General features: G+C 48.2%; 1 protein-coding gene across 5 annotated transcripts in view; it reads right to left on the bottom strand.

The window, feature by feature from the left end:
* Window positions 1-4,879: 4,879 nt before the first annotated feature.
* Nod2 (nucleotide binding oligomerization domain containing 2) overlaps window positions 4,880-12,219 on the bottom strand; it is a 43,467-nt gene continuing 36,127 nt past the window's right edge. For 2 of the 5 annotated variants that reach the window (XM_075976828.1, XM_075976829.1), the window contains exons 10-13: window positions 10,103-10,186; window positions 8,695-8,778; window positions 6,035-6,713; window positions 4,931-5,851 (exon numbers count right to left, since the gene is read on the bottom strand). In XM_075976828.1, the coding sequence (XP_075832943.1) occupies window positions 6,641-6,713; window positions 8,695-8,778; window positions 10,103-10,186 (241 nt within the window). In that variant the 3' untranslated portion in view covers window positions 4,931-5,851; window positions 6,035-6,640. Of the gene's footprint in view, window positions 5,852-6,034; window positions 6,714-8,694; window positions 8,779-10,102; window positions 10,231-12,219 lie in introns of those variants that run through there. The other 3 variants (XM_075976830.1, XM_075976832.1, XM_075976831.1) reach the window with 3 other exon arrangements.

Raw genomic sequence — 12,219 nt, 5'->3', positions numbered from 1 at the left:
AACAATAGAAAAAATAATAAAATTTAAAAAAAAAAGAATGATCAGGCAGGTGCGCAGGTCTGAAAGGAGAAAAGCCCTCAGCAAAGCAGCAGAGAACACGGCGTCAGTGGCAAAGGGAACTCCAGACACAGGATGGTCAGCAGAAGACTCTGACTTTACTCTGTGCTAAGTGGGAAGTCAAAGAGGGCTTAGAGCCGAGCAGTAGCTAATCTGACTTGTGCTGGTCCTACTAGATCAATCTGCAGGCCAGGGGCAGAAGCAAGGAGCCCAGCCAGGCTGCCATCAGCAAGGGACCCCTGTGTCCTGGCAATGGAAGTACTGAACAAGAAGTGGTAGAGATGAGGGCACATGGAATGAGGATGCCAAATAGAAGACAGCTAGGCCTGGGGGTACACACTTGTCACCCCAACAGTAGGGAGGAGGCAGAGGCAAAAAGATCTCAAGTTCGAAGCCAGCCTGGGCATCATAACAAAATGTCAAAAAAAAAAATAGGGTAAAGAGAAGTTTGGAAAGAGAACAATAAAGGAAGAAAGTGACTCCGATTTGGGGGACAAATGATTGTTCCTTAGAACAAAAGCTGACAGGATGAGTGACAGGGGAGAGCTGTGCCCAGAGGATTGGATGGTGGCTTGTTGGGGAAAATAGTTATAGATTGTGATGAGATTTAGAGTCAAAACAACAGGAGCCTCCGGGGAGTTTGGGTTTTCCGTCTACACTGCTGTAGTCTGTTTGGATGTAACACTCAAACAGGAAATTGCTCAGCTCAGTCCCCATGTCCCGGATGACCTGTAGCCACTATCCCAAACCCGAGGCTGAGCATGAGCAATTCCAGAGCTTAGCCCACCACACTGTGCCAACTGCGTGGGAGGCGATGTCTCGACCATGCGCTGTTGAAGTAAAGCGTCAGAACGCTGGCCGAGATTCGGCCCACTTCAGACATGGTTCCCGGTTCCGCTGGGACGTTTCTTCTTCTTCTTCTTGGTATTGGAGACTCAACCCTGGACCGCACAGTGCTAGGCAAGTGCTTCCCCGCTGAGCTCCACCCCCAGCCTTTTCGATCCTATTTCAATGCCGCACGTTCATTTCAGTATCTTGTTGCCTGATTGTGGAGGCGGCTGAGGCAGGGGTAAGGGAAATACTCAGTGACCACTTTCTCCTAGGATCGTGACAAAGATTGCTAAAATCTAAAAAGTTTCCTAAACTAAAACCTAGAAAAGTCTCCTGCCCTGGTACTTTTTGTTTTGCACGCAAGAATTAGGTACTTTTGGCCACGTGGGATGTCTGCGAGGACCAGCCTGAGCCAAGGGCTACACATGCACTTGTTCTCCAATAACTTTTCAAAGAAATTTAAGACTAAGAACCTGAGTTCACTGGGTACCTGCTCAGGTCCGAGTCCCTTTGGTGTCGCCTGCTGGGCTTTTCAAAGTCCAGAAAGTTAAACTGACTCTGCCAGTGATTTCCTACCAAGTTCTGGGTGTCCTTCTTGTCCTTGTCTGGGTCTTTGTAATACTTCATTTCCCTTTTTGTTTTGTTATTGTTTTCCTTTTTAAATTTTTGATTGATCGACTGATGATGTTGTTTTTCTTTGAGATGGAGTCACACGTAGTCCAGATTGACCCCAACTCAGTACGTAGTCAAAGATGACCCAAACTGTTTTGTTTCTACCTCCCAAGCACTGGAATTACTAGTGTGCACCACCACACTTGGCTCTGACCCCTTATTTCTTCTCGGTCTCTCCTGGATTCTGCCACCCAGGTCTAAGAACTCCTCATTTTGAGGCTGAAGCCACCCACCTCACTCTCTCCCTGGCAGTGCCCTCTCCGGCCTCCAGACTGATACAGTGTAACTTGACTTCTCCTAGGCATAGCAAACTCGACCATCTGAAACAGAAGCCTTTCCCTTCCCAGCTTATTTCCAGCTTGCTATCCACGAACCCCCCCCCACGCCCCTCCCACCCCCGTGCTTGGAACTAAAATCTGTCATTCTAGATTCTTCCCTTTCCCTGGGAGCTTTCCTTTCTACCTGTAAGCCCCTGGCACTCACCTCCACAGGGTCTCTGGGGTCTATCCACCTAGCTCCACCTCCCCACCAATACCCAGCCTGCACTAGTTCCTCAGCCGCCTTCCCACTTTCTTCTCTCTCATTCCTACCCCTACGAATTTGGGTCACATCTCCACCCAGGAGCGAAGTTCTTTGTTAAAAAAAAAAATGGATCATATCTCCCTGGCTTAGAACATCCCAATGACTTGACCTTATTTTATTTATTTAGGTTTAGGTTTTTTGATATAGATTCTCACTACGAAAGGTCTGAACTTTCCCCATTTTACAACTGGACCAGAATTTCAGTTTGCTAAAAGGACAAAGGGAGAGATAGCATGCACACAGGGATGAGGGGGATAATACACACCAGGCCCGAGTCGGTCCCCACAGTACCTCAAACCAATGACCAAAAAGGACAGTTCCTATAATCTCCCTAAAATATACCCTATATGCCCAGGTATGCCCCAAAATGGTGAAACTGTAACCACAGCCAATTTGAAATGTACTAATGTGACCGATGCTTACCTAACCAATTACATTTGAGATGATGTTCCTGTCCCTGAAATTCCCCTAGCTTTGCTTAAGGAGCCTGAATGCTCTTCTCATTGACGCCATTTTGTCTTTGCATCACATGGCTGACCCCCTGCGAACTGGAATCTTTACTCTTGAGAAAATAAACACTCTTGATGATTACATACTGGACAGTGGTTTTTTTGTGGGACTACTCTAGGACCCTAACAACTCATAGCCCAGGCTGGCCTCAGATGCTAAATCCTCCCATTGAGCCTCACAAGTGCTGGGATTACAGGCAGGTGCCACAATATCTGCCTTTATTCCAAGGTCAAGACCAAATTCTTGGTCATGTCCATCCAGAACTGCCCCTTGATGGGCCATCTAGTGGCACCCTGCCCTTGGCTCGCGGCAAGCAGAGTGTGTTCATTTCCTGCAGTTGCAGCAAACCATCATAAGCACAGGGTCTGAAAGTGACATAAATAAGACCATCATCTGTAAGTTCAAAGTGGACTGTGCTCCCTCCAAGGCGAGGTGGGGGGGTCTGCTTCCCTGTCATTCCTAGCTTCCAGACCTGCAGTCGTTAGTTCTTTTTTTTTTTTTTTTTTTTTTTTTTTTTTGATTTTCGAGACAGGGTTTCTCTGTAGCTTTGGTGCCTGTCCTGGAACTAGCTCTTGTAGACCAGGCTGGCCTCAAACTCACAGAGATCCGCCTGCCTCTGCCTCCCAAGTGCTGGGATTAAAGGCGTATGCCACCACCGCCCGGCCAGTCGTTAGTTCTTTACCCCCCCTTCTACCTTCAAGGCCAGTGGCATGGCATCTCCTTCAGCTGTCATGGGGCCTTCTTCTGTACCATGCCATTCCCCCATACCTGTCTCTCATAAGGACACAAATAACTGTGCAAGGCCAACTGGACAATCCATGGCTACCACCATTCTTATTCCAAAAAACCCTACAAAGTCCCTTCTGCTAAGAAAGGTCCTGGGAGCTAGAACCTGACGTCTTTGGGGACCATTACTCAGCTCACTGCACACCAAGGATCTTGTCTGAACAGTCTCTGTGCAGCTAGCTCCATGGCACTGAAAGCCCCTCTGCCCTCTCTCTGGCGGCCTGGCCAGCTCCTTCCCATGAGCACACAGCTTTCTTAGCGCATCAGAAAAAAGCGCCCTGGCCCTGCCGTCTGTTTGTTTCTCAGGATCTTGGCATTCCTCCGAGGAGGAGAGGGATACCCGAGGTGAAGGGCATCTGAGGTGGAAAGGTCTCACTGGTCTCTTGGCCTTGCTGCTGTGGGCCTAGGACAGTAGTGTGTCTATGGCAGCAGAAACACGGTAACAGAATCTGTTCACCTCATGGTAGACGAGATCAGAAAGGATGGGAGGTCCTGATGTCCCTGGGAAGGGCATGACTCCTGATGACTTTGCTTCCCTCTATCAGGCCCGACTTCCTCCAGTTTTTACCTCCAATAGCATCAGAAGCCAGGCACCGAGCCATCAGCATATGGGCCTCTGAGGAACATTTAAATCCCAGCTATAGCAACTCCCTTCCTAGTACTTTAATAGGAAAGTATTATTGTCTACATGTACTTTTAATGGACTTGCTTTCTGTCTGCCTTTCCCTCTGCCCTCACCCTGCTTTGAGGACAAGGACAGTAGCATTTGTTCGGACGTAACTAGCTAATGAATTATTACCGAAGATGAGCTTACCATCCGACATGGTGCTGCGAAAATAGCCACTATATTCCCTCCTTAGAGAAGGTGGCCCCATCCCTACTTCCCCTCATCATCCGCACCACCAACCCAGGCAGGGCAGAGCCCCAGGAACAAAGAGAGAGACCGTGGACGGACACACACACGGAAATGCCCCAACATTTAGCAAACCAGACACACAGAAGACCTCTAAGGAAGCAGGACCCCATCACAGCCAGCAGCCAACGTGCGCATGCTCACAGAGAATGGCTAAGTCTTGTGCCAGGCAACATGCGCATGCTCACAGAGAATGGCTAAGTCTTGTGCCGGGCAAGTCAGTGCAGCAGGCTGCTGGAGGAGGAACACCACATCCCTTCCTTCTTTACCTTCCTACTGGTAAAAGACTTCCGCTCCTACGGCCACGTGGAAAGAACTAAGAAGGCCCAGAGGGCTGTCCCTATGCACCCTAGAAGGCTCCAGAATAGCTTCTGATTTCACGCTGGGTTAGGCTCCACTAAGTTGAAGCCAAATGTGTTTGGACTGCCAGCAATTTCTAAGAACTGCTTTTGCGTTAAGCAATAAATTGTTCAATAGAAAACAACATCGCCCCCCCCCCCATTGTGGGACACGGAACTCTGAGATTTTGACAGGTTTGGGGGATATTTTTAAGTGTTTCATCACAATGAACACAGCCTTGGTAACTCCAGAGTTTTCACCTCTGTGGTTATTTATAGCAGAAAGTTCATGATCACATTTTCTATAAAAATACCAGCATAAAAATAAAACCATACAGTTCATAAATATTCACCTGTTTTCACGCGTAATGATATGGAAGGCAGTAAATCGGTATAGTTAACAAATTACAAAGGTGATGTTTTGAAAAAAAAAAAACAACACAAAAAGATCTTGCCTAGAAAAAAAAAGGCGGGGCCAGGTTTCGTCCCCTGCAAACCTCCAACCCCTGACTCTACATCCTAAAACATCTGTCACAGATCAAATGGGGCTGCCTGTTAGGGATGTTTCAGAAGTCCATTGTCAGCGCTCAGTCCACAGGCACCAGCTCGAGGCCCTGCTGGAGCTGCTTGAAATTCTGGCCCAGATTAGCTCTAAAAAGCTGCAGTTGGGCCAGGAACTGACGCCAAAGGCGCGGCAGCGGCTACAGAGTAATTGATGCTACTGGAAACCAAAGTCCACCTGTGATCCCAGCCGGGGTATGGCCATGTCTTTTCTTGTAAATCTAGAATATCATGGGAGTGGGGGGTGGGGGCAAATGGCTGTTGTTTGCGTTAAGAAAGGAGAGCAGGATAGGTGTTGTGTCTGCTGTCTGGGTTGAGGTCCTATTGGGCCTCATGCAGAGTGAGGGACGGGACCAGAGTGGGATGGCTTTAGAGTGTGAGCAGAGTCCAGACATAACTAAGAGCTGTTTCCTGAATATTCCTCTCCGAGAGAGAGAGAAGAGGAGGGGGGTGTCTTGCATGTAGGTCTAAGTCTCCATACCAACAGGCCAAGTTGACATCCATGGTCCTGACTGACCCCCGTTAGAACGCTGGCCATTCCGCTAGAGGCTGGCCACATACTGTCGGAGGGATCCTCTTGTGTTCATCTCATGCTTAGAGTCTGGAAATAAACAAGAAAGCAAAAGCAGGTGCATTAACCGGAGTTCCTCTGAGGAACAGAACCAGCAAGGTGGGTGGGAGGAGGGAGAAAAAGAAGGAAGAGGGAGGGAGGGAGGGAGGGAGGGAGGGAGGGAGGGAGGGAGGGAGAAAGGAAAGAGAAGGAAAGGGAACTTCTCAAATTCACCATCCATTGGGGCTGGGTAGTCCAACAACAGCCGTCTGGAGAGGCAGAGAATCTGGTCACTGCCCTGGCCAAGGAAAAGACTGGACACTTCAGCAGTTCCATCCAACTCGAAGCCTGGAAGCTCCCTGAAGTGATGCTGGCAATGGGTCCGTGTTGAAAGCCAAAGAAGCTGGAGTATTCTGTGCAAAGGTGATGGCAGCAGCCATAGCCGATCTCACTCGGGAAGAAGAGGGGCTCACGGATGCAAGTACACGCTATCTTCCTCCTCCTTCAGCTTCCTCCCACGGGGTGCCCAGTGGATTGTGTTACCCGCATTCAGTCAGGTTCCTTCCCCTCTCAGCCACTGTCCTACATGATGATCCTCTCTAGACACCCCACAGAAGTGTGGTCCTCTCGTCCCACGTGTCTCTTAATCCAGTTCAGTTAACTAAGGCGAACCAACATGCACCCTTGGGAGAAGTCAGTTCTGGAGGGCACTGGAGCATCTTTTTCTGCTATCAGAAGGTGACTATAGTGCTCCCAGGAGAAAAGTCCAGCCCTGAGTAGCACGGGGATGTTGCCTGAAGCTCTTCAGCCTCCAGAGTCCACGCCTCCAAGGCTGAGAGGTCATAGCAGGAGTCTGCTGTCACTGGAGCTGAGTGCTTCGACTTCCTCCAGGGAAAAGGTGTTCCCTCGGAGCCTGCGGGGATGAAAGGGAGATCTGAGTGGAGGCTTGCAAGGAAAGTGGCCACCCTCGAACCCGTGCCTGGGAGGGGTTCATGCCCAGTCCCAGCCTCGGGCTTACCAGATGTAAGGGGTTCTGTTTTTAGCATCTGCCACCCAGGGCTATCAGGACCACCCCACAGAATGAGCAACATCGAACCACGCCAGCTACAGACTCCCGGAGCCAGCTATTCTTTTTCAGGCAATAATCACATCTGTTAAGAATGAAGTGAGCAAAATTCATGCCCACACAGCTTCATCAATAAGCAGCGAGGGGCATCGGAACCCTTAAGAAGCAGCCCGAGGCTGGCCTACTCCTTGGCAACAGAATGTGACACTTCTGAGGCCTGTGCAATGATGTAAAACAGCAACAATAAAACAACAACAACAAAAAGCATACTGTTTCAAATGCTAGACTACCTGACCTCCCCGGCAATGAAACTTCACAGCCACACAAGAAGCAAAGTGTGTCCAGCCCAGGTTTCCGCTTTGGTTTCAATTTCGCTATTTGAAATCTGTTTGCTACTGCATGAAACACAAGTGCCGATGGGTCCTGTCTAGGTAATAAGTTGTGTGGGACTGCAGCCAGCTCTGAGAGTCAGCCCACCTAAGAAGGGCCAACTTTTCCTCCTCTCTGGTTAAATGTCTGGCTTTGACAACGGAGCTCCAAGTCAGGCATGGTGGTGCACACCGGTAATCCCAGCACTTGGGAGGTGGAGGCAGAAGAATTGGAAGTTTATTCTTGGCTACACAGTGAGTTTGAAGCCAGCCTGGGCCACATGAGATTCTGTCTGAGGTGGGGAGTGGGGATGGGTGAGCAGGAAGACAGAGGAAATACAGTCCTAGTGTGGACAGCATTTTTGAGGAAATACTGAAAAGTGTGCTTGTTTTGTTTGGATATAATGCTCTTGCCCAGACTTGCTGGAACTCACAATCCCGCCTCAGTCTCCTAAGCACCAGGACCACGGGCATGCCTCACCATACATACCTGATCTGAAGTACAGACCCTTACAGAGCTCTCTTAGTTTTAAAGTATTGAAATCTAGACTAGTGCCTGAAACACGCAAATCCTAATTTTCACTCATTATGTGTTAAACCAGAGCCTTCCTGTCTGTTTCTACATGAGAAACAGGAGCCTGAATCAAGTTGTATCTGAATTCCTTTTTCAAACACATGGATGACCGTGGCTTTTAATGATACAGATGTGGCCATGCCGTGCTGCGGTCCCCACCCTGTGTAATCTTCAGAAATCAAAGGTGCAGAGGAGCTCACATAGCATCCTCAATCTGTAAGAGCTGATGTCATGGCCAGACGTGAATAATGGGGTTCTTGTTTTAATTATCTAACCACACCCCATTCCTACTTTGTAGCTTAGAAGACCAAAGTCTCAGAATAAATACTCCTGATTTCTTTCTTTATTTCCTTCCTTCCTTTTTGTCTGTCTGTCTGTCTTTTGTTTGTTCAGTCTGTCTGTCCGTCTTTCTGAGACAGGATTTTACTCTGTAACCTAGGCCGACTTAAAACTCAAAATCCTCTTGCCTTGCCAGGTGGTGGTGGTGCACGCCTTTAGCACTCCAGAGGCAGAGGCAAGTGGATCACTGTGAGTTCAAGACCAGCCTGGTCTACAGAGTGAGTTCCAGGACAGCCAAGACTACACAGAGAAACCCTGTCTAGAAAAACAAAACAAAACAAAACAAAAATCCTCCTGTCTCAGCCTCTTGAGCATTGGGATTACAGTTACACACCACCACACCCTGATTTTGAACAGAACTGGCCCCTCCTTAGAGACACTGACTTCCTTTACAGCCAGAGATCTAAATCTATTGTGTACAGAATAATAGCAAATGTTGAACAAAACTGGTCTTCAAAATTCCACCATTCATTTCTCCTATCACCCCATCTCCCAGATATGAAAACCAAGGTTTGGAAAAGCAAAGAAATTTCTCCAGTGGCCTTACCAAACTTCCAGAATGGTACTATTCCTGCTGAGGGCCTGCAGGAGGGCTTCTGCACCCCGGTAAGTAATGCCATTGTTGGACAGCCTGGAAAAGAAGTAGACAAGATGCGCTACTGTAACACTTGGTCTTCTGTTGAGCCTGTCTGGTCTCAGGAAGCCTAGCATATAAGCCCAGTGAGATCATCTACGAAGGCCAACGTTCTTGTGAAGACAGTCCCTCTTCCACTCACCGAACTGGTCACACATTGGGAAGGACATAAGGGCTGAGCCCCACAGTTCAGTGCCAGGCTTCCGAGGGTTCAGATCCAGCCTCTACCATTTGCTGTTCAGCAAATTTGTCTGAATAAGGAAGTGTCTGCCTCACAGAGAGTAAAACTGAACAGGAAACAACACAGCAAGAGCTCTTGGTACAGCGCCTTACTGGTAGAGAGGACCTCACAAAGAGTGATGCACGGGGACACAGGTTAGGGACAGAGGCTGAGACAGGAGCTGATCCGCATTGGAAACGTGGGTTCCTAGCCTTGCTTTCTAGGAACTGCTACCCCATCTGTCTTCCTCCCTAGCACTGGCTTGCTGCACATCTGCCTTCAAAGCAATGCTGAGAACAATATCAGCATGTGCTGAGCTTTCCCTGTGTGCCAGCTCTCTGCCTGTTACGTCAGTGCAGGCTTAGAACCCATGCGGAGGCCAATTACTATCCCTTTACACTTGAGGCAACGAGGGCTTCTGTCCAAGGAGAGACCGTCTGTCTGTGAAGCCTGGACTCCAACCAACACTTGGCAGAGAAGACAGCGGAAAACGAAAGAGACAGGCACTTTCTCTTTCTCTCTTTCTCTCTCTCTCTCTCTCTCTCTCTCTATCTGTCTACCTACCTACCTATCTCCATCCTGTTTCTCTTTATCTCCTCACATCTATAGATACTATGAGGAACGGTACTTATTGCTACACGGAATGCTTGTCTGGCAACAAGTAACACAGGCCTCTCCCCACTCCCTCCACTGCCTGACCTCCTTTAGGATCGAGTGAGGCAAAGGGTGGCAATGAGGAAGACAAGCCCGCTACCACCTCCACACCCGATCAATGACACACCAAGTGTCCCCAAGTGCTCCAGCAGCACTTGCTGTTCCGTGCACTGGATGTATTTCTCCCAGGCTCCAGGGCAACGGGAGCCTTTCCACTCTGAAGTCAAATCCCACCTTCCGAAAGGCCTTGTCCAAATGGCGGCAACCACACCTCATGCCAGGGAAGCAATGAGCACTGGCAGCCTCACCTGCCCAGACTAAGGCAAGCTTTCCCCACCAGATACCTCAGTGAGACTCCCAGAGCTGGCCAGAGCCTGACCTCTGACCCTAACACCCCTCTCCGCCGTCCTCAGGCGGGGCATTATTGTACCATCACAAGGAACTTACTTCAAGATTTTTAAACTTGAATTTCTCTTCAGTCCTTCTGCAAGAGAACACACCCCTTCGTCACAGATATGGTTTTCCTCCAGGCTGCCGAGAACAGAAAGGAAGACAAGTTGTCCTGGTGACGGTGACTGTGGAGAAGGATGTCAGGAAGGATTAACCTATACCCTCACCCCATTTACAGAATCCCACTATTCAGCAAGAATAAGAATAGACAAGAGGGGTGAGGGAGTCTCAATTCCAAGGATAACTTTGCAAGGGAACTCACTCCACAGGGCCACTATATATAAAAGTCCCCATCATTCGAAGCTATGAATACTCTTATCTTTTTCTTTCCTAGATTAACAAGAAACTTTATTTTGACGTGAGGAGCTATGCACGAACGAAGTGCATCTCCGGCTTTCCACTGAACCAGAATTGGCCAAGTGACACACACACGAGTCACGGATACACAGGGAAAGTTGACAGATGGGAGCTTCCAGGAATGCTTCTGAAAGGAAGGCGCTCTGCCTGCCATTTGCCCTTGTACAATACAGAGCCTGAATCCTGGAATACAAACGTCAGCGCTGCAGATGGAGCAGTTATCCTGATATGTGACAAAGAAGACACACAGTAAGCCTGCTGGGACAGGAAGACATAGAAACAGTTGAGGCCCTGGCTAGTCTGCTACAGACACCACTACAGCGCTAAACTGCCCTCCTTTCCCAGATTCCCCAGACACAAGATAATAAACTTTGCTGGCTTAAGCCTCACAGATGGAGGCTTTCTATCGTGTGGTAGAATTAACTTACACTAAATTTGGCCTGAGTTTGCCTCCAAACTTCTGAGTTCCTTGCAGCAAACTGCAACTTAATTTAGTATGCAAATGAATTGAAACCTAACAATATATTCGTGCAGCGAAGAGCTTGGTTTCAGATGATCCCAACGGCCGCGCTTCAGTGGGTCAAAGGCTGGCAACTCACTGCACCACATCTACAGGAGGGGAGTGAAGAGTTGTTGCCAACACGTGTTTCTGTGTATTGCTTCTTTTTCCTGTAAATACTGCAGCCCTCGGGGCTGGATGGAGCTTTCTGAACCCCTCCATGTTCCAAGTGCCATTCTGTTCATTCATCAGTCTCCGCTCATATAAATTCTGCTAAATCTGCCTTATCTAAACTAAAGTTCCTTTATGCCCAGCTAGCCAATACACATGGTCTTTCCTATATTAACAAGAAACCTCATTTTGGGGCTGGAGAAATGGCTCAGCGGTTAAGAGCACTGACTGCTCTTCTAGAGGACCTGGGTTCAATTCCCAGCACCCACATGGCAGCTCACAACTGTCTGAAAATCCAGTTCCAGGGGATCTGACACCTTCACACCAATGCACATAAAAAATAAAGATAAATAAATCATAAAAAAAAGAAATGCTAAGAAACCTCATTTTGTTGTGGGAAGCTATGTGCTTGGAGCAAACAAACATATGGCATTCCCTACTCTCTGCTATAGCAACCAATCATAATCATAAGCAATAACTCTCAATGAGGTGCTTCTCTAACAAGAACTGATGAGGGCAATTCCCAATCGGCATATAATCAACACTACATCTTCAGATCCCAGACCCTTGCTGTTGTGCAATGGTTTCCTCCCAGACTGAAACATATTAAATCGAGGACCACAGAGGAGGGGCAAATAATATTGGGGGAACTTGGAAGAAGAGAAGCTGTGTTGAACCCCAGTTCACCGGGCCATCCAGAGCTGTGTTCACAGAGGAGATAAAGAAAAGAATGTTCCAGCAGGGACTTTGAGGCTAGTATGGAGCTTTAGTGGCTCTGCTGAGCCCTTTAGTGTGATAAGATCTTTATAAGTAGGACAAAGGCTTTGGCAGATCTCAGTGACCTAGACCAGCATATAGAGAGTCTGTAAGGTAAGAGAACAAACTAAAGGAGAATGGATAGGGAGATAGAGAGAAACAAAGAAAGGAAGAAAGAAAGAAAGAAAGAAAGAAAGAAAGAAAGAAAGAAAGAAAGAAAGAAAAGAGGGAGGGAGGAAGGAAGGAAGGAAGGAAGGAAGGAAGGAAGGAAGGAAGAGAGGGAAGGGAAGAAATCTGTCAGGGTTATTCAAAAACTAATGTGACAAGATTT

The sequence above is a fragment of the Microtus pennsylvanicus genome, chromosome 6 (assembly GCF_037038515.1).
Source record: "Microtus pennsylvanicus isolate mMicPen1 chromosome 6, mMicPen1.hap1, whole genome shotgun sequence".
In the NCBI taxonomy this organism is placed as follows: domain Eukaryota; kingdom Metazoa; phylum Chordata; class Mammalia; order Rodentia; family Cricetidae; genus Microtus; species Microtus pennsylvanicus.
Note: the sequence above shows the minus strand (reverse complement) of the source record. Positions and strands in the feature narration are given on the sequence as shown.